A 22,991-nucleotide genomic window follows, 5' to 3' on the forward strand; every position below is an offset into this window, starting at 1 on the left:
CGTCCCACCCCGGGTCACATCCTCAGTGGTTACAACCTAAACTACCAGCTCGGGCAGCGTGACTATAACCAACTGTTTCTATTAATGATTTCTTCAAGACCCTGTCATCGTCCAACAAACACGGAGCTGCTCACTGCGGTCGTTGTCAAAGCAGCTAAATAGCAGGATGCACTTTGGGGCAGCTCCCGCTCACTTCCGAACCCCTGGCTCGGTCAATTGTGATTTCACCGCCCAGTGACCGCGCGGCCCGGAGCCAAGGTCTTTGGCGGGAACGGTTGGCTTCCCGCGCTCGGCGCACCGTCCCGGTTCCTGTCGCCCCGTGTGCCTCGTCCTCGTTCAAACGCTCAGCTATGTGAAGGAGCTGCCAGCCTCTTCCCTTTCTTTCCTCACCTGGCAGGAGAGAGCCTGCGGATACGCCTATCATTTTCCTTTTTCGCTTTTGTTTTAACCTTTCACTTTTTCACCTTGTGCGCAGAGCAGCAGCGCGTGGCCAATAGGCGCTTTGTATTTTACAGCTGGCCACCCTCGATCCCCGAGATTAAGCAATAGAACCCCTCGTTTTCTGCCTTGGCTCACCCATACCGGTGTTACCCCCACCCCTTCCCACCCCCCCCTTTTGTTTAACTGTCCCCTTGGGAAGGGACATGATTTTCTAACGGAAGACATTCGTCAGCAGGAATTCCAAATCACGTGGGGGGGGGGGGAGGTGGGGAAGTAAGAGGTCTCTCTCTCGAGAAGATACGTTTGAAGAAACTTGCGCAGTCTGCTACATCCACACATGTTCCCAAACATGCGCCACACACAAAAAGGAGATTTTATCCGGGGTGGGGGGGGGGGTCCTTCACAAAGTTTCAAAGCCACACTCTACAAGAGGAGCCACACTCCTTATCGCGTGGAACTCAGATTCTTCCTATGAAAACTGAGAGGATCAAGGGGGAGGCTCAATGATTCCCAAAGCTTTCCCACTACAACATTTCCCCCCTCAGATTAAAAAAAAAGGCACACACTTTTCATTGTGACGCAGAGAATAATGGCCTTTTGGAGGAAGGCGCAGCGGAGCTACCGCATGAAGAGCTGCTCTGAAATTTCTCATGGAATTAAGCGGCGGGCTCCTCGTTTGTGACTTGTCATCAAAGCAGCTCAAAACCCTCAAGAAAGCTAAGCTTCTCCCTTTGTCTCACCCGTGACAGAGATGGCGGCATTGTTCTTGAATCCACATATCGAGCCTCCAAGCTCTCTAATAATGCACTGCAGAAGAGCATTAGCGGGCAAATGTTTAAGAATTTGTTTCAGTCGACAGGAAAACATCGTTCACATGCTCAGATGCTAACGTTCTAGCAAGGGATCTCACCTAAAACCCATGCAACGTCAGTAATATTTAAGGAAATCCACACGCTCGTTCTTTGTGCAGTTTTCACTGAAAGATATAAATATAACTAAGATGTGGTGTTTCTCATAAAAAAAGAAAAAAATTCCAAGCTCCTTTGCTAACTCTTACTACAAGTTTTGTACCTAATGAAGAAATGATGTTTTCAGACAAAAACCGCTTTCCCCTGGGTATTCAGTGTTCCTCTGGGTGTCACGTGAAGGGCGACCTCTGTGTGTCCTACCACAGATCCTACAAAGTGGCAGCCTTCCCGTTGTGAAACGGGTCACTGAGAGGCTGTGGAGGGGCATGCTTGGAGAGTTCTGCCTCCATACCACTGGGATAACTTTGCCTACAATTTCACAGGAATTGCAGTTTAGGGCTTTCAAAATTCCCCAAGGTTATTATGCCATATGCATGCTGAGCAGCAAGGTGCAAATGTCTCGTGCTAAGCCACAAGTTAAAGAAACATCTGGACCGTGGATGGAGTTGGCTCCAAAGATGGCCCTGATGAGAAGGCTAATAGATGCCAGGTGTGGAAACAAGTTCATGTCCAAAAGTCCCCTCCATGGTTAGGACCATTTCCATGTGTCATGGCCTAGAGGAAAGAGTCCCCTGAAACTAAACTGGGACACATATAGACTTGAGACAAAATGCGTTTGAGGTCGTAAGACTGTAGGAATGTAAGGTTAGCCAACACAAATGTGTTCAAGGAAAGAGAAACATCAGGAAGCCGCTGCAAGTGACTTACATGTCATTTCCTTCTTATCTGCCTCTCAGAATCCTCTGGGATATTAGGATATGATTCTCCAGAGCAGGGCATTATGAAAGGAGGGCCAGAGAACTGGGAATCAGACAGATCTGTTCCACTACTGGGTGACAGGAGTCCTGAGCAAATGGTACTTAAGTCTGTCCCTAAGCCAGTTTCACTCATCCCTTTACAACAGAAGTCTTGGGAGGAGTAAATGAGTATATATGTAAATGAGTATGAGTTCAAAAAATATTAGTTACTTTTTCCATTCAGGAAGGAAGGATCTAGTGAAAAAGAAACTAGGGTGTATTGTAAAATGTGAAACAAAAGAGAAAAATATTTATTTAGTTAACAAATTTTTTTTCGCATACCTGCTATGTGTGGCCTGGCAAAACATGAACCATCGCCAAGAAGGACGATACTGACCTACACAGATCTGCTGGTCCTCACAAGTGTAGTTATGATAACTGGTTTGTGTGCATCTTGCCAGGGAGCGTGCACCACAGTTTAGGACCAACGGCATGCTTTTAAAATATGGACTATGACCCAACATGTAATATAAGTGTCCTCTAGAATAATGCAACCTGGACAAATCAAATGAGGTCGACTTTCCTAGTCCCATGAGCTAAATCACTGAGTTAATTTGTCAGATCTGGAAAAATATGCTGAGTTAAGAACGCAAAGGAAAAGCGTAAAATATTGTCTTTATGTTTCCTGGGAACTAAAGAAAATTGGGCTGTAAAAGAGAAGGAAGTGAACAGGTAAAGTGGGGGACACTGGTCCTGCTAAGACTAAATTGAGAGAGACAAGTGATACCTGAATCTGTTCAAGCGGCCACAGGTAACGCCTACAAGTTTAGAGCAATATCCTGAATAGGCTGGATGGAGAGAAGACAGGTATGTGAAACCCAATACAAGCAGGCTCTCGCAGTCAGAACCACAGATCAGTGGAGACTGATGCTATCCCATGGTAGCAGCAGGGAAAAGAAAGCCAAACTTGGAGCTACCATGACCAAAACAGCAACCGGGATTTAAGGAAAGCTTGAGTTGAGAGACGACAATATGTACCTAAACGATTAGAATAGAAGAATAATGAAAATCAGCTTTCTATACAATTATTTGTGACCTTGTTAAATAAGAGTCCATTGTAAATAGCAATAGGGAGAAATTGGGAGCATTAGGAAGACACTAGAAGCAGATGCCTGCATATATTCTCAGGACTGCTGCCTACTCCATTTCGATATTGGGCCACTGGGTTGATCTCTGTGGGCATCGGTTTCCCAGGCGTCTAAAATGCCCCCAGACCTCACAGAGGGCAGGATGGGAACACTAAAAAATTAACCATATCTAGAAAGGACAATAGTATCTGCAGCCCTTGGAACTCTGCCCTGACAGTTAGCCGCCCTATCCTGCAATGCTAATCTAGCCCCATCGGTGCGGTAGAGACAAACAATTATGGCAACGGGAGGAGGCATCTTTTGGTCCTTATCAGGTCTGGCCTGTTGGTGGGCTTTGCCAAAGTTAGTTTGGGTTACATATCCCATTTAGTGTTTCATGGCTATCATCGCCTCAAGAAGGCATACTTTATTAAATTCAGCAGGGATGATATCCTACTCCTTCTTCCATCCTTAGAACCCACCAGAGGGCCTAACCCGTAGATACGGGAAGTGATTCTAAAGAAATTATGGAGCAGAATTTCTTGAACGCTGGAACACAATGAAGTCAAGAATTAATTCCATTCACTTTTCAGAACGCAAACTGTGAGAGCAGCAGTTGCCCCCCACCCCCCTCAGAATGGGTTCCTCTGATGGGACCTCACCACTGGTGCTCCCATCCAGCCTGAGCTGGGAAATCACAGATATCATTGTCAGGCTGCATGTGACTGGTGTATTGGTCGATTGCACTCAGCTTCCTGATTTCTACTTCCATAGGAAAGGAAGGAAAACAAAGTGGCTAGCTGCCAGCTATAATGAGAAGGAGGCCTCTGCAGGGCCAACACTCACTCCCAGCGAGGTAAGGCCCCTCCTTTTACACCAGGGCCTCTCACCAGGCGGTAAGGGATTCTCTCCCGAGGGTACGCGTCTTCGTCAATAAGCCCACAGTTGCAAGTTTATGTCATTACCCCTGTGGCCAATTTGTCATACACAACCATTAAAAAAAAAAAATACACAGCTGCTCTAGGCACTCTTTTTCACTGTAGCCTTGCTTTCTCATTGTAAATTTTCACTGAAGTGTAATACACATGCAGAAAACCGCATCCATCATAATTGTGCAACTTGATGAATTTTCACAAACACCCCTCCTCCCCCATGAAACAAGAACCCGGATCAATAAGCAGGAAGTTACCAGCACTCAAGAAGGGCTCTCACGCTTCCTTCCAGGCACTAGCTTCCCACATCCCCAAGAGGGAAATCCATCCTGACTTCCAACACCATAGATTATTTTTGCTTGGTTTTGCCTTTTATACAAGCAGATTCAGACAGTGTCCACTCTTTTGTGTCTCACGCCACTCTTTGCTTGCCTGGGGAAACGGGCCTTTGTGTAATATCAGAGCACCATAATTTCATGCTGGTAACTTGGGGGTGACTCGAGGAGAAGAAAGCACACCCCGAGGCTGTGTCATACGAGGGCTTTGTGTCACTCTTTGTCTTTTTTAAGATACAGATAAAGTCAGAACCAGTTTAAAAGTTCAAGCTAGGCAAGAGACACGTTAGTCCTGCTGGTTGAAAATCTATGCCTCCAGTTACAGCTATACGGTAGGAGCTTCCCGCATTTAGATGTGTGCTAAGACAGAGGGATCAGTTCTCCCTGAAAATCATGCAGGGCCTGGAAAAGGAGGCAGAAGGCAGCCCAGGCTTGTAGGCACAGACACTGCAATTACCAAGGAATTTAAAGAGTAATAATCGTTACAGCCACAAGGGCCCAAACCCTTTGTACCTGAGGCACCGACTCCGCAGGACAGTGAAAATTAAGATGATCTGCGGACAGAAACTTAGACATTCTGCTCTTAGCGTACAAGTCAGCTAATAATGTCCTAGTCCAGTCTAACTCAGAACAAGAGGTGCCCAGCCCTCTTTCAATAAAACTCAGTATGACAGGAAAGGATCAAGAGAGCAGGGATGAAAACGTGTTTTTCAGGAGAAACGGAATAAATCAATTTGCTATGAGCACCTTGCATCTTTTTCGTAGGTGATTACTTTCCACTTTCTCCCAGCATTTTATGGTCTCTATCACCCATAAATGCCAAACAATCCAGAATTTACTGGACACCTAGGAGCTTTTAGGTCCTACTTTGCATCATTCGGCAAGCCAGTGATTCCCCCAGATCACATAGCTCCTAAACGTTAGCCAGGAGAAAATCAGCGTCATAGAGGATTACTACCAGGTGGTTCTGTTCACTAATTGAGAAAATGAAGACTAGAAAGTCAAAAGCGTCCAATCCTGAAACAGCACTGGCTTTGAACCAGAGGTGGTTATGTGGAGAGTCCAGAATACCCCCCCAATTTCATTGGCGCACATGGCAAATTATCCTCACTATCAAAAATTTTACTAGTAACTAATCGTCATTGAGCTAATGTTTTGTACTGTTTCATTTAATCCTATAAACAAGCCCATGAGAAAGGCACTGTTATTGTCTCCATTTGACACACATGTAAAATGAGGGACAGAAAGGTGGTCACGTGCTGACTATAAAGTACACTTAAACATTTGTTCGACTACAGGGCCCACGTTGTAAAACACTGACTTTCAAACTTTGTTTTTGACCATGAGCCAGTAAGAAATTATTTTACATTGTAACTGAAAACATACATTCATATGCACCAAAAAAAGTTTTAGAAGATAATACTCAGCCTTACTACACGCCTTAGATCAGTGTTTGGGCATTGTCTACTCTCCTTTCAATTCTTCTGCTTTCTTTTAAAATCTCGTTGCAATTCACTAATGTATTTCATGACACGTGAACAGCTTGTGATCTTCAGGTAGAAAAAACACTGATCTAAGTGCTTTCCCAGGCTTTTCCTATTTGATTCCCTAGGAATAGATTTTTAAGAGCATACTGTTAAATATACCTCTAGTGGTGTGCTGGTAAATGTTTAAGAACCAAATCTGTAGGATTTGTGAGGACAGACTGACAGTTAATGTTTACTAATTTCTGCAGTGCAAGTACTCCCATCATGGCTAATTTGATTCTACCAACGTGGTATCACTGAACACAGAATTGGAAATAAATATGTATAATTGGCCCTGGACACCTCACACCAGACAACTAAAGCACATCAATAATTTTCTCTAAAATTTTTCAACAAAGAAGAACTGGAAAAAAAAAAAAAAAGTTTTAAAGTCACATCAGAGACGAGACAACTCCATCAGGCTGGAGATAACTTGTCAATGGCCCTTAATTGCCCAGCATATAATCATCTATTTGATGAGGTGAGGATTATCTTAAGCCCCGAATTTCACAGTGGCTGATATGCACAAGTTGCTTCTATTTGAGTACAGAGTTCATAAGTGCTGTAACTTGAAAAACACCAGTTAGGCCCTCATACTGAATTGCATGTACACTGAGGTATCTAAAATTCCTTGATTTAAAACGTTTCTCTTGTCTCAAGACAATGTTTTGGCCCATTAAAAATTTGAGCACCCCTAAATGGTTAATAAACTAACATGCATTAATGTGCTAAAAACTGACAGCTTAATATATCAGATTGACTTCACTTGTCATAAGTAAGAGTTTTGAGAAAACTGGAATTCTGGTAAGAGTATAAAGGCAGGGATGACTGGAGTAGTTGCATTTCTAGGAAAAGCCATCCATAGGCAGGCTAACACAATGGGAACCATCATGAAGCCTGGGTCCATCTGAGACTCTGGACAGAATCAGTCATCTATGGAAGGGCATGCCTGAGCAGGAGGAAAACTGTAGGATTAAATAAAATAATTGACACCTAATATTAACCACAGTTTCTGGCATAAGGCAGGTGCTCAATAAATTTTAGTATCTTTAATGGGAAGGGAATTGGAACAGAAGGGAGGTTCTATTCAGGAATCATTTAGTGACACGTGACAAACAAATTTCAAACTGACTTAAGCAAAAGAGGAATCTGCTCTCTCTCATAACTGGGAAATCTAAGCTGGATTAAATACCACATATGACATTGTTAGGTTTCACCATTTCTCTATCTCTTGGCTTTACACCTCAGGCTCTTAACTCATGGTGGTAAGATGGCTGCCAACAGCTCTGGGCTTATATCCATTTCTCTACATCACTCTAACAGAAAGAGGATGTTTTTCTCCTGGTAGTTCTAAAAAAGTTTTCAGATTAACCCTAGTTGGCAATGACTTGGTCACAGACTCATCCCAGAACCAACTGCTGTGGCCAGAGACATATCACATTCTGGTTACTCATGTGTATCACCTAGCAAGCCAGGAATGGATTCACCTTGCTTTATGGACATATGTATTGGCTCCCCGAGAGAAAATGTGGTACAGTTTCTAGAAAAATTAGAAATGGATGCTAATTAGTCAAACTACAAAGAAAAATCCCTTTTTGTTCTAATGACAATTTTGCTTTAAAACTAAAACTTCCCCCAAATTTACCACATCTGATTCAGCAACTCAATTCAGGAGTGATATTCAAAATGTTTAACAACTCGTCTCATGTTATGAAAATGGACAGGAACCATACTCTTGGCGCTGGAACCTAGAGACCCTACCGTGCCAGAATTTGACACTTTTATTGCTGGGTTATGAGGAAATTGGGAGAATTGGTGGAGATACACCCGAGGAGAAACTAGAGCCACCAGGAAAGTGGAGGAATATTCAGAGGGCTTGGTGGATTTACTGTTCACCAATTAGATGGAAGTATTTTAATATTTTAACAACTAGTCCAGTTGTACCACTGTGTTCCAGCTGTGTTTCATCCTTGACAAAATCTATTAGCAGCTATATAATAAAAAAGAATGTGCTATTGGCTATTACCTGTCTTACTGTCAGAGGCATGGCCTTTGAATTATGAGATTGTTCTTTTAGCAGAAGTACTGTAGAAGGTGCAAAAAGGTTTCCAACTAACAGGATCTAGGATGGATGCAAACATATACAGAAAGAAGTGAAATCAAAGTACAATAGACAAAATGGTAGTGGGACTCATCTTTTCTAACCATTTTTTATTTGTGACAAATATAGTTTCCCTGAACTCATTCTAACAATGCCTGGCAGCTGGACTTAACAGATCTTCTATATTAACCCATGCATTTACCATTTCTGGTGTGCTTCACTCCTTCCTATACATTTGAATTTCCATCTGGTGTCATCCTCTTTGAAGTAATTCCTTTAACATTTCTCATAGTTTAAGTCTGCTGGCAATGAAATCTCTCACTTTTAGTTGCCTGAAAAATCTGAATTTCACCTCAATTCTTGAAGCATATTTGAACTGGAAATAGAATTTTGGGATGCCTGACTGGTTTCTCCCCCCAAGAACTTTAAAGATGTCATTCCATTGGGTTATGGCCACCACTATTTTTGATGAAAAGTGAGCCTTCATTCATATTGTTACCCTGCACAAACGTGCCGTTTTACTCTGTTTTCCAAGCTTTCCCTTTACCTTAGGTTTTAACAATTTGTCTATGATTTGCTATATGTGGTTTTATTTGTATTTATCCTGCTTAGGATTTGCTGAGCTTCTTAGTTTTGTAGTCTTATGCTTACCACAAAGTTTGGGGTATTTTCGGTCACTATTTCCTCAAGCACTTTTTTTCCTTCCATTTTTTCTCCTCTCTTTCTGGAACTCAAATTACATGTGTATTAGACCACTTAATATTGTCCAACTGAACATCGAAGCTTTGGTCAATTCTTCTCAGTGTCATTTCTTTCTGGCAGATTGGATCATTTCTTGTCATCTATCTTCCAGGTTTTTATTGACTGTTTTCCCATCTCCAATTTGTTGTGCCCCCTCACACACATTTTATATATTTAAATATAGTAGTTTTGTGTTTTTTTATAGTTTCCATCGTCTCATGAGATTTCTCATCTATTCATTCATTTCTTTAAATTTTTGAACATATTTACAATAGTCTACTTACAGTTCTTATCTGCTAATTTCAAAATGTGAATCATTTCAGGGCCTATTTCTATTGAATGCTTTTTCTCTTTACTCTGGGTCACATTTTCCTGTTTTCTTATATGTCAAACAATTTTTTATGAATATAATTTATTGTCACATTGGCTTACATACAACACCCAGTGCTCATCCCAACAAGTGCCCTTCTCAATGCCCATCACCCATTTTCCCATCACCCCCACCCCCTATCCACTCTCAGTTTGTCCTCTGTATTTAAGAGTCTCTTTTGGTTTGCCTCTCTCCCTGTTTATAACTATTTTTTCCCCTTCCCTTCCCCCATGGTTTTCTGTTAAGTTTCTCAAGATCCACATATGAGTGAAAACACATGATATCTGTCCTTCTCTGACTGTCAAACAACAACTTTTGATAGCATATTGGTTATTGTGGGATTATACTGAAGGCAGTCTAAATGATGTCATCTTCCTTTAAGAGTTTTGAGTTTTGCCTTAGCAGGCAGTTAAGTAACTGGTGAATAATTTTAGTTTTGTTAGACTTAGTTTTAGTCTTCTTAGGGCAGGTCTTTTCTAGATGTAGTCCTATGACATGTCCCTTGTTCCTGAGCTTGGCTCTTAGTTGTAGAGCATAGCCTTTCTGGAAATTTGACTGAAAGTATAATAATGCCTGGTGTGGTCTCTCCACTCAAGGTGGGTTAGAGTTTCATTAGTCTTCTGATATGCATGACCTCTGATATTGACCTTTATCTCAAACCTCTGCAGGCAGGTGATCCCTGCCAGGCCTCAAGGAATCTCACCCTGTATATGACATGACTAACCTTTGCACCACATAGATCTCATTCTCACCATCTCTATGCATCCCTCTGCCCTACAAATTGCAATCACTTCAGAAGCCAAGAACTCTAATCTCTGCCTCTGAGGTCAACGAGGCTGCCCCTGCCCCAGGGCAGAATAGTGTTCCCATGTAGAATGTTGGGAACTTCACAGAGTAATCATGGCAATTCCTTCATGTGTTTCTTTCTCTCAAGGATCATAGTTTGCCTTATACATTTTGTCCATTTTACAGCTATTTTCAGCTGGAGGGCAGATTCAATACCAATTACTATGACTGGCCAGAAGCAGAAGCCAGCTATAGGTATTCTAACAACTTCATTTAGCACTAGGCAAAGATGATGGTCTTTCAGATGTTGTATCTTTTACCTGCTGAGGACAATTTAAGAGATCCGTATGATATTTTGGGGGAAACACATAGGACATATGTTGATATGTGTTCTCTTTTGTAAGGCTTTATTGGGCAATAATGATAAAAGCTTCCTTAGATCCTAATTCTGTATTTACTTCCCATTACTACCTTAAACAATTTGCATTACAAATTTCACTCTCTCTCACTCTCTCTTCTCAGCAATAGATAATGTAATTCTTTCTCACCAGGCAGCAGTAAAAGTTAATTCATTGTGCAAAACACTTTGACATTATACAAGAGAAAGGACTGTATACACACAGGACATTATTAATAGCAGTCACTTGATAGATCACATGGCCAACTAGTAAAAATGTTCTCCCCTGAACAGCATTCCTCCATTTCTTCTCCTTTGCCATTTTGTCCAGAGCTAGAGGGAAAGCTTTTGACAAACCCAGTTTCTGTACTCTCTGTTCATGCTGACAAACCTATAACTCCTATTAGATTTGGCAGCTTCTAAGAGGAAAAAGACAAAGGTAGACTGCAGGGAATTTGGGGAGGCTCCAGTTCCAAGGCTTTGTAATGAGGTTAGGAAACCTGAGGATGAAAACCAGCTGAAATGGGAACACACATACTGCCCTCACACACACACACACATATGCACACGCAGGAAAATACTGCGCACGTTGGTGCTTAGAACAAGAAAGATTCACTTTGAATTTTTATTCACTCACTTTGAATAAATCTTTCATATATATTGTATTCATTGTGGAATGAATCAAGTTAATATTATTGATTGGAAGTAAATTAGCAGCAATTACCCTAAAGACCCAAGTTTAACACAATTGTACATCTGTTTGCCTACCTCATAAAAACCCTTTTTTTCTAAATTCAGAGGATTGAAGGAAATAGGATTTGTGACTTTGTAGGGGGTAGAGGGGTCAAAGTTCAAATAGTGAAGTGGGCGTTTCTCCTTTTGGCCTCATCAACCTCTCTTTCCGGTTCTCATCCCAAATGGCAGCATCTCCATCTTCCAGAGAGCCACCTAGGGTTTGGGGCTGCTTCTGTCTTCTCTGTGAATAAAACAGGCTCACACATCAAATCTAAATACATAGGCCTGGCCTCCACTCTTCCGCCTTGTCATTCATGCATCATGGAACCTGACCTGTAGGTCCTGTGTTGTTTTACATTTTTCCTAATCTCCCTGGGACCACCAATGTGTGTCCTGACCTTTCCAATTTCTCAAGCGCTCTCAGCTTTTCTAGTTTTACTGCGTATATTTTTCCTTAAAGCAATTCAAAGTCAAAGGAAAATTGAGAGCTATTTGGGTCAAGTTTCTCTAGTGCCAAAGTTGCATCTTGACCTATTATAATGTCACTTTGGGGGCGGGAGGTGGGGGGCGGTAGTGGTCTTCTCAGCTATCTTCTTCATTCCCTGCAGAGAATTTCTAAATTATTTTTCCAATCCTCTGACTGATCTCTCAAAAACCTACATGCTCCTTGGAATTTATCATTTAATCAATATTTGACAAATTTATATGTGAGGCACTAAGGGAAGTACAGAAATGTCTAAGGCACTGTCCTTGATATCCAATAGCTTACAATCTAACGAGGAAGATAGAAAGAAAAGAACAAATTGTTAAATTTGAACTTAAAAAAACTATGCAAATATTAAAAAATATGATCATCATAAACATAGCACAAACTATGGGAATTCAGCAAATGGAATTAGACCACCTTACAGCTAAAGTAATTAACGCTAGAAATTTTAGGTAGATTTGCAAAAAATGATTGGATTTTAAATAGTCATCTACTCACAATTTCTTAAAGGATTCTGGGAAAAATACATCTGTTGCACAGTAAAAATAAAGGAATTAGAATGCGCATGACACATCCTGCTATTAAAAATGTTAGAAAGCTACAACCTCTGTTTACCCAATCGAAAATGGCCGTTCAGGAACAAAGACCATGTCTTTTATTGCCTATAATTCTGGCAGCGAAAAATTTTATAGCTAAATTTACAATCAAATTTCATACGCTATCACTAACCCTAAAATTTCTCCAGATCTTAAGGGTTTCTTTCTAGGGGAGAGTGGGCATGGTGGCTGGTGTTAGATCTTCCCTGAATAAAAGACTTATTCATTGAATCAAACTGGATTTCGTTTTCGACACTGTGTCCCTGGGCAAAGTCAGGAGAGGAAGGAACGTACACATTAGCATACGCAGAGTATACAAATGCTTCTTGCCCACGTATTCCAGGGGTTATATTCACAGCGAACCTCTGAGATTCTATTAATGCACCGATTAATAAAACATCGGTGAGCAGGTTGCCCGCAGAGAGGGCTACACATGCTTGTTTAGAGTTGACACATCACTCATCATCCCTGAACAGAGAACTTTGAGCACAGAGCTGCAGTCCTCCCGCTGCATATGAATGTGGCTGCAGTAGGGAGCCTGTTTATCTGGGGGATGTGCCCCTGGCTGATTTCTAATGAAAGGAACCTGAAAAGAAGTGGCTGCTGCCCTTTCCCCCAATCCGATAAGGTGTTACTCACAGATAAACCGTTGCATTAAATTAAGCATGTTTGTCTGTTTTTCAATGTTAAATTTTAATTTCCTGTTCTTTTAGTTCTTAGGGCTTCATTTTAAATAATGCTAAGTGTCTTTAAATTATTCATGGCCCTACGCTCTTAATCATTTTAAATTTTGCTTTAAGGAAAAGTAAATAAGAAAATATTAAGACAGTGTATTTAAGCATTACTCTAATTGATTTTTAATTTGTAATTCTCCAAGACTACATTAAATGTTACTTAAAGATGCCTCGTCAGAAGGCTTAAAGGAAAAAGATTTTACACAGTGTTGTCAGTCAACTTGTTTTTAAGATCTGTATATCTACTTTTTAAATGTATATGATATACGTAATATGTAATGGATTGCTTTTTGAGTCAAGCATTTAATAACAATTACCATGTTAAAAGAAACCCATGGTAAACTTATTTGGAAGATTTTCATAAATGGCAGAGATAGTTGGTAGAAACAGACACGAGTTCCTTTCTGTCCCTTTTGGCATAAAAACACCTACGCATTTAGAATGTTATTTGACAGCAGGCATAATGTTCACTTGCTTGCAATTACAGTGTATATTTTGCATATCCAGCTCACGGCCTAGCACACACATAGTAGGTGTTCAATAAATATTTCATGAGTGAATGCGTCTCTGATGCTTTGAAAGAGGATAATATGCATGTTCCTAATTTAGTATTCTCCTCGCTGAAGCTTTCACTGAAGTAAATGTAGGTCAGCCTGAGGCCACATCTCTCCTACCTTCATAGGGGCCCGCCTCAGCAGGTATTTGTATTCCTTCCAAATACAAAGGAAGCATTTTTCTCTGGCAACTTCACAAAGTAGTATCTACAGTTCTACCTGTTAGTAGCTCTACCAGCAGAGTAATAGGAGAAGAGCACCTTGAGATGACAGGGTGGGCGATGAAATAAAAGAACCCCTTTCTCTACTTTAGTTCCCCTTTACTATGCCACAAATAAAATAGTCAAGAGTCATCTGCAAACATACTAGTCATGGATGTCCCTGTCCCTTCAAGGAATTTTTGTTGAGTATCTTCTGGATTGCAGGCAGACATTATGCCAGGCCCTGGATACACAAACATAAATAAAATACAGCCCCTACTTGTGAAAAAGGTAGACTAATATGTATTATTACTTTCAGTGTAATGCGACGTTGCCTTTCAAGTTGGCTTTGAACAAGAGGATTTTCTTTCTTTTTTTTTTTTCTTAAGTTTATTTATTTACTTTGAGAAAGAGAGAGAGAGAGAGAGAGCATGAGCAAGTGGGGGAGGGGCAGAGAGAGAGAGAGAGAGAGAGGGAGACAGAGAATCTTGAGCAGGCTCCATGCTGTGAGCACAGAGGCTGACATGGGGTTCAAACCATGAGATCATGACCTGAGCAGAAATCAAGAGTCAGACGCTTAACCAACTGAGCCACCCAGGCACCCTGGCCAAGAGCATTTTCTTAAGAGAGAATTAAGCTTTCCATAAACTGTAAGGTCGTCTTTACTCTTTGAGTAGTCAAATTTCTACTGACCCAAGAGATACCTACCTGTTTTTCAGATACACGGTAAAGTTGTGTTGATGACCTTCTTTTAATTAGCTCTTCTCTTTTATTAGACACATAAAACAAGTATTTTATAGAGCAATTTCTGCTTCTTTATCATTCATGATAATGATCACAGTGTCTTTTGCCTTCCATGGTAGTTTTGCTTCAAAGGGAATTACACATAGAGATCAAAGAGAGACCAGAAATTGATATGAAACATATATATATATATATATATATATATATATATATATATATATATGACAGTATAAACTTTTTAAAAACTTATTATTAGGGGCTTCTGGGTGCTTCAGTCCACTTAAAAAAATTTTTTTTTCAACGTTTATTTATTTTTGGGACAGAGAGAGACAGAGCATGAACGGGGGAGGGGCAGAGAGAGAGGGAGACACAGAATTGGAAGCAGGCTCCAGGCTCTGAGCCATCAGCCCAGAGCCCGACGCGGGGCTCGAACTCACGGACCGCGAGATCGTGACCTGGCTGAAGTCGGACGCTTAACCGACTGTGCCACCCAGGCGCCCCAGCTTCAGTCCATTTAGAGTCCAGCTCTTGGTTTCTGCTCAAGTCATGATCTCACAGTACAGGGGATTGAGCCCCGCATTGGGCTCTGCACCAACAGAATGGAGCCTTCTTGGGATCCTCTCCCTCTTGCTCTCTCTCTGCCCCCCTCTCTCTCCTCTCTCTCTCTTTCAAAATAAATAAATAAACTTAAAAAGATTTTTATTATTAGACTTTCTAGTGCCCCGTGGCAGATCTCCCGGAGAGTCTCTGGGCTCACGCTGCGCGTTCCAATGACTGCTGCTGTCATTGCTGAGGCTCACACCTAAATAAACAAAACAAAACCCGGATGACTCACATGTCTCAAGAAAACAATCTATCACTTGCTTCATGCAAAAGGAACAGAAAGCATGTGGAAAGCTGGGCTTTAAAGGGCACTGCAGGTGTGCCTGGGTGGTTCAGTGGGTTAAGCGTCTGACTTCAGCTCAGGTCGTGATTTCCCGGTTTGTGAGTTCTAGCCCTACGTCACGGTCTGTACTGACAGCTCGGAGCCTGGAGCCTGGAGCCTGCTTTGCATTCTGTGTCTCCCCCTCTCTCTGCCCCTCCCATGCTCACGCTCTGTTTCTGTCTCTCAATAATAAACAAACGTTAAAGAAAAAATTTTTTTAAAAATAAATAAAGGGCACTGCTAACATGAGAAGGGAGAAATGTCAAAACTGTTAAAGTACATACTGAACTAGTTCCTGTCTCTTTTTTTATTGTTGGGTTTTGATTTTTTTCTTCACGCCTTAAAAATCCTCAATGTTGTGCCATTTTATTTATTCCCAATGAGCAAAGAAACAAATAAGAACTATAATAGTAATAGCAAACATTTCTTGAAGTAGCTACAGTAGGAATATAAAGCAGGATTTGAGCAGAGAAGGAAGAGAGGAAAAAATTCTTGGCCTTTCCTGGTAGTGATTATTGAGTCTTTGATGATAAGTGGGTGTTTGCCAGACAGATGGGTATAGAAGGGCATTCACGGCAAAGGGAAAAACATGAGCCACACCAGGCGCCATCAACATTCTAGAAGTCCTCTCAGGTAAACATAGTTCAGTAACGGCTGAGGCGCAGAGGTAGGAGGGAGCAGACAAGCCTGGTGAACAGTAAGGCTTGAGAGCTAGCCAGGGACAAGATTCTGGAGCACAAAGAAGTCAATCCTTCAACCTAGAGGCTGAAGGAAGTCGGTATAGACTGGTAGGAGATGGGCCATTCTGAGCGGCAAGTAAGACTCTGCATTCCTCGAGTGCCTCCTCGGGTGGGCCACCATTCAGATGACGAACATTTACCGACAAAGCTGACAGCACACAGCTGGTGTGGTTTTCGGACATCCTGACCAAGTGGAAGGCCAGCCCGGGGGGCCCCCTCCCTCGTCAAACCCCACCAATACACAATCACGTACAAAAGCAGGAGAGCGGGCAGGTACACCAAACCACACACAGAAACACGCAACAGCACCCTGTCAGGAGAATGTTCCAGGAATCTCTGCCATCACCTCTCTCACCGGACTCTAAAAATAATAAGCTTACCTCATCTGGGGAGAAGGGCGGCACACAGGCGGCACAAGAGTGCTGGCCGGTGTTTGCTCCGGTGCTAGGTAGGTAGGTAGGTAGGTCTGCTGGCTTGTGTACATGCAACTGGGCTACTCCACACCAGGATTCTAGAATGTTCCCTAGGAAGACCCCAGCCTACTGTCAAAAACATGATTATCACGGCAGGGCTTTGCCTGCATCCTTGAAGGTGTGTTATGTTCTACCCTATAATATAAAAAGAAGCTTGATTTCTGGAAGCGTCCTAAGCCAACAGTCTACTGCACAGACCCCACCACTGGTAATCACTACACCCCTCTGAATGTGAGGCCACATCAGGAGTTGCCTAACGCTGGCTGGAGGAGGCAGCTATCGGCGGCAATTAGAACTTTCCCCCATCATCTGCAGTCCAGGTGATACCATACAAATTTGAAAATGTTGTACTTGAGTAAGGTTATCTTTTCCTAACTGATAAAAACGTGCCTTGGGGGCCGGCAGCAGGTCTGTAGAACCTCCTGCGATGGTCTTGTTAGTGAGAAAAGAGCCTAGCACGGAGGGGTTATAAACAAAGAGGTGGCGTTGAAGGAACCTAATCAGGTAAACTTTACAGGACTTAGTGGCTAATTAAGGGTGGAAGCGGGGAAAGTGGGAAGGGCTCAAGCTTGCAGGTTTCCGGCACGAGCACCTGGAAACAAAGAAGATCCAATCGCAGAGATAACAGAGAGTCTATCACCTACAGACCTTGAGGTGTCACAGGGATGTGTAGGCAGGGCTGTTTAGCAGGCAGCTAACCTAGGAATCATTTCAGTGAGAGTTGAAACCTTGACAGTGGATGACCGAGCCTGGGGTGGGGAGGAGGTGTTCAACAATGAAATTTGAGATGTAGAAGAAAGAGAACAGAAACCTAGGAAGCTGGAGCAGGTAGAAAGTAGTCAGAATTTCAATGAAGTTCAAGTTAAATGAGGCCTACAGTGGGGTCAGTGGATTAGAAAACTTAGCAGATCAGTAGTAGCTTTTTCCAGAGCCGCCTTTTTTTTTTTTTTTTTTTTTTTTTTTTTTAGAGCAGTGAAGGCAGAATCTTGACTGCAGCGGGCTGAGAGTATCTAGAATAAAGGAAGGACAGGAATGTGATGGCAGAAATGCAGAAACGGTGAAAGAGTCACATGGGTGTTTTGTTTCGTCCCCAAATGGAAAGAAAAGAGTGAATAAAAAGGGCTGGTCTATAAATGTAGCTGAAGGAGAAAGGATACAGATTCAATCCAAGTTACTGCCCTACCATTGACTGACCAGAGTCAATGACCAAGTAGGTGAAGTACTGAACTTGGCATTAGGAAAACCAGAGTCTAAACATCACCTTCATTCCAGGTACACTGGTCGCTTCACTGTTTTAGTCCTCAGTACCCATTTCTGGGAGATGGAACCACTAAGATCTGCATCACCATGTGTTGTAAGGGCTGGGTGAGAATCCCTGTGGGGAGAGTGCCTGCTGTAGTGGTGCAGTATGTGTTTACTAACTGGTAATTTGAGTCATGATCCCTTCAAAGGTCTGATTGGGGACCCTCAATGTAATCACTGATGTTTTCTTTACCATTTTTGTTCATATAATTTTTATCTCTTTAGGAATTTGGTAACAGGCTCTGTTAGTCTGTTCCTCCCTTATTTGAAGGACAGGCCAAAGATCCAGTTTGGAAATGAGAGAGGAGGACTAGCGGGCAACATTGGCTTCACCCATTGATATCTCCCGGAGGTACAGAAGCAGGATTCATGAAGATGTTGACAAGACTCCAAGTTCTCACGTTAGCTTTGTTTTCAAAGGGATTTCTACTCTCTTTAGGGGACCATAACTTTCTGAGGAGGGAAATTAAAATAGAAGGTGACCTTGTTTTAGGGGGTCTGTTTCCTATTAATGAAAAAGGCACTGGAACTGAGGAATGTGGGCGAATCAATGAGGACCGAGGGATCCAACGCCTGGAAGCCATGTTGTTTGCTATTGATGAAATCAACAAAGACAATTACTTGCTACCAGGAGTGAAGTTGGGTGTGCACATTTTGGATACATGCTCAAGGGATACCTATGCATTAGAGCAATCACTGGAATTTGTCAGGGCATCTTTGACTAAAGTGGATGAAGCTGAGTATATGTGTCCTGATGGATCCTATGCCATCCAAGAAAATATCCCACTGCTCATTGCAGGGGTCATCGGCGGCTCATACAGCAGTGTTTCCATACAGGTAAGACTGGCCAGCACTATTGTTAAAATGCTATGTCTCTTTGGTTTCATGTCCTGGGGAAACAAAAAGAAAATATCCTGATAATTGCCTTCATGGATAATATTAAAATATTATCGATTATTTCAGTGGGTATTTGGTAATACGGGCTTGCAGACGTAACATTTCCCTAGCGATGAAAACTGTTTAGAAGTGTCTCCGGTAGCTACTGTGGCATAACAAACTATCCCAAAATTCAGTGACTTAAAACAAGATTTATTATTATAATTTATAATAATTATAAATTGATCTGAATCTAAATTGATCTGAAGATCAGCTGGAGTGAGCTGATCGAGGTGGGGTTCAGCTGCGGGTGGCTCTATTCCTGGTTGTTCCTTATCCTCCACCTGGAATTGCTGGGCTAGCTCAGACGTGTTCTTCTCAGAGCAACGGCAGAGGTGCAAGGAAATGCAAAGTTAACTGCACGGGCCCCTTCCAAGTTTCTGCTTTATCATTCCTTCTAACATCCTGTTAACCAAAGCAACTGACAGGGCTCAGCCCAGAGTCGAGGAGCAGAGAAATATGTCCTGCCCACAGGACAAGTGCTATGAAATTACATCACAAAGGATGTGGGTATAAGGTGACATGATTATTTGAAGCCATCCATACAATCAACCATCAGAAGAAATAGCATCTAAACTCTGGGGTTTTTTTACACTAATTTTTACTAAAGCATCATTTTGTTCAGAGACTAATTGTAAACAGTTTCTCATGGTGCAAATCTGAAAATGTATGCAGAAAAGCCAGTGAATTACTACCATGGCAGTGGGGTGTGGGGGGGGAACAATTCAGCTTGTGACTTAAATTAAGATAAAAAGTTGACAATTGGATTTTATAATTATGTTAGAAAAAGAAGGAACACATTATTCAAACTCTAGCAATTTTTACTCACACGGTCACAGAATTTTAGAGATGGAAAAGAGCTGAGAAATTACTAACTCAACCTTCTCATTTTCCCAAGTCCCAGAAAGACTGGTTTCATGAAAACTCCTATTGGTAGGCAGCTCAAGACCTAGAACTCAAATCTTATGTACTTTTGTGCTCTTTCAACTATTCCATATGATTTCTATATGTTAGCTGCCATTCAATCTTTTTTTTTTTTTTTTTTTTTTTTTTTGGTGAGAGGCACGAAGGTCACAATAATAAAAGTCCATGGCATGAAGGTCACAATAATAAAAGTCCGTGATTCCAAGAGTCATGTTCTTTGCCTCTTACCAAATTACTATAATCAAAGCCCCAAGCACTAACGGAAGTCAGATTACATTCATGTTATCTTTAGATGTCACAAACCACTTAAGTCGGCTCTATTTGCATTGGAATAACCTTATTTCTATCTCCTAGATTCTTGGCATTTAAAATTCTATGTACAATTCTGTGCTGCTCTAAATGAGCTACTTCAAATTTCTTTCCTTCTTCAGAACACACCCTCATATTATGAGTAATTAGGATAATTGGTTTTTCATAAACACCCTTTGGCTTCATTAGGTGGATAGAAAATATTGCACATCTCAAAGCATATTATGTTAATTTTGCCACTATCTCTATACTTGGATCAGGAGAGATGGGATTTGCTATTTGAGAAGAGAGAATTAAAAATATGTATCTGTCATCTTTCAATAATAATCTCACCAGATGGGTGCCAATCATTTTATAAATATTTATATTATACCTGATATTACCACTAGTAAGAGAATACATATATGCTTTTCTGACCTTAGTTTCTTCAGTGCAATAAATTACACTCTACACCAGATGTGTAAATACCTGTTTAGCCAAAGTAATTAAATTATGCCAGGCAAATAGATTTTTTAAACTAATTTTACTCTTTTACTACCTATGTACCTTCAAAAGGCGGGGGGAGGGGGCAAATTGTTTTATTAAAAAAAAAAAAATCTGGGCTACTAAAATCCTGTATGAGTTCACAAGGGAAGAAGCCACTTCTTAATCATCAAAGGACCTAGCTTATTATTTCATTCATGTGGTCAAAATTAACATAAAGTCACAAATGCTGATATGCTTTCTGTTTCTACAGCACAAATAAAGAATCCAAAAGTATCATGCTATAATGAAGGATATCAATTTTGACCACCAGAAAGACGGGGTTATGATTCCAACTCCACATTTTTTAGCTTATGTGTAAAATGAGCAAAATAGGGGCCCCTGGGTGGCTCAGTGAAGCTTCTCACTTCAGCTCAGGTCATGATTTCGTGGTTTTTGAGTTCAAGCCCCAAGTTGGGCTTTGTGCTGACAGCTCAGAGCCTGGAGCCTGCTTCTCTCTCTGCCTCCCTCTCTCTCTGCCCCTACCCTCCCTCTCTCTCCAAAATAAACGTTAAAAGTAAATAAATAAAATAAGCAAATAGCATCTACCTTGATAAGTTGTTGAGAGGATAAATTGATAGCATCTGTGGAAAATGCCTCACCAAAACACTACCATATTCAATAAATGGTAACTATTAGGTCCCCACAATGATAGGAAAAGTCAGTAGAAGAGCCACAACTAAAACCAACTCCATGGCCTTCCCAGTGGCCAAACAGTCCCATGAGGCCATTGTTGGTGCCCCATATGCTTCCTCAACAAGTCAATCTGTGTATATCCCTTGTGTGTGTTCTGCACTAGGACAAGGGTTAGAAAGACCACTAAAGTAAGAAAGAACACAGCCTTGACCTCAAGGAACTCACACTCTGGCTTCAGGTACAATATTCCTATGAAATAACAGTAACTACAATTCCCAATATGTTCATATAGCTCACAAGGTCAGAAGCAACATTTAGAAAGGTTTTGAGAAAGATGGATAGCATGAAAGTTGTACTGGAGGAAGGCTAAGTGGGCCACAGTGTGAAGGAGACACTGGATCTGAAGAGGCCAATTGGAATATTGTGGCAGATATCCGTGGGCCAGAGGACGAAGGCCTTGACACAGTAAGGGAGTGAGCTGGAGAGGAAGTGCAGAGATGGCTTCACCCCTTCCTCCATAGCCCCCTGGGGTCCTGACTGCTCAGGCTCTCATTAGACCACACACTGGTCCTGGCCAAAGTAAACTAGGGGGTGGAGTGATTTGTCTATACACTGAATTTCAGACAGCTTCCAAAGAACACTTCCCCACAGGGTCTTGCTTTCAGCTAGGCATCATGAACAAAGAGAGGTCTTAGGGAGACCCCTTAGGGAGCTCAGAGAATTCTTAGCTATAGAGCTAAGAATTAAGGTGTGTTAGGGGCACCTGGGTGGCTCAGTTGTTTAAGTGTCTGACTCTTGATTCCAGCTCGGGCCATGATTTCACAGTTTGTGAGATCGAGCCCCCATCCAGCTCTGCCCTGACAACATAGAGCATGCTTGGGATTCTCTCTCTTCCTCCCTCTCTGCTGCTCCCCAACTTGCATTCTCTCTCTCTCAAAATAAATGAGTAAATTTTAAAAAAAAGAAAGAAAGAAAGAAGAAGAATTAAAGTGTGTTATCCATTTGAAATAAATCTTTTAGTAAGAATTTTAAAACATAGTCAAAGGCAATCCAAAGCAATAAATTTCTAATGCTGAATTTAGAGCACTCTTGTATATTAATGAAGAAAACATTTTAAGAGAGTGGATTTTTCAGGGTACCTCTCACACTTGCCTACTACTCCTGGACTGATTCTTCTCATAAACCCCGGTGTCTGATAACCGTAGTAACAGCATGTAGCCGGTAGCCACAAAGATTCATTTACGTCAGGCAACACTGTAATCCATTTTTAACTACTTTTGACTTCCTGAATATTTAATGGAAAGTATCTTTGCTTGAACTGAACAGAGGGGAAAAAAGAGGGTGAAGCCAGAGAAGAAATCTACTAACACAAATCCACCACCCAATTTGAAAACTTCCTATCATCTAATTGTAACGCCCAGTCCCAAACCAAAGAGTTTTTTGTTACAAAACTGCCTGTTGAGAGAGAGGATTTTAGAGAATGATAATAATCCCCCTATGTGAGCCTGGATTGCTTTCTTGGTGGGATTGCTTGAGGAGATGCTTTCTCTCCCGCTTCCTCTTCTTTCATTATCTTCTCACTAACTGAAAAGAACTCTCTGGAAGTCAGCAGAGGAGATACCTCCTGCTGTGTTAGCTCATACAATAGGCATTGTTTGCAGAGGGTGAAAACTGCATGAAAGAGGAAATTCTTAATGATTTACTGAGTTAAAC

The 22,991-nt window shown here is 41.6% G+C and overlaps 1 protein-coding gene across 3 annotated transcripts in view; it reads left to right on the plus strand.

Moving 5' to 3' along the window:
- Nucleotides 1-22,991, plus strand: part of GRM3 (glutamate metabotropic receptor 3) — a 220,636-nt gene that overhangs the window by 104,047 nt on the left and 93,598 nt on the right. For 2 of the 3 annotated variants that reach the window (XM_045494664.1, XM_045494663.1), the window contains exon 2: nucleotides 18,177-18,788. The exons of the other annotated variant lie outside the window; for it this stretch is intronic. In XM_045494664.1, coding sequence (XP_045350620.1) covers nucleotides 18,321-18,788 — 468 coding nt within the window. In that variant the 5' untranslated portion in view covers nucleotides 18,177-18,320. The remainder of the gene's footprint in view (nucleotides 1-18,176; nucleotides 18,789-22,991) is intronic. 3 annotated transcript variants of the gene reach the window in all.

Source organism: Leopardus geoffroyi, chromosome A2, assembly GCF_018350155.1.
Source record: "Leopardus geoffroyi isolate Oge1 chromosome A2, O.geoffroyi_Oge1_pat1.0, whole genome shotgun sequence".
Lineage (NCBI taxonomy): Eukaryota > Metazoa > Chordata > Mammalia > Carnivora > Felidae > Leopardus > Leopardus geoffroyi.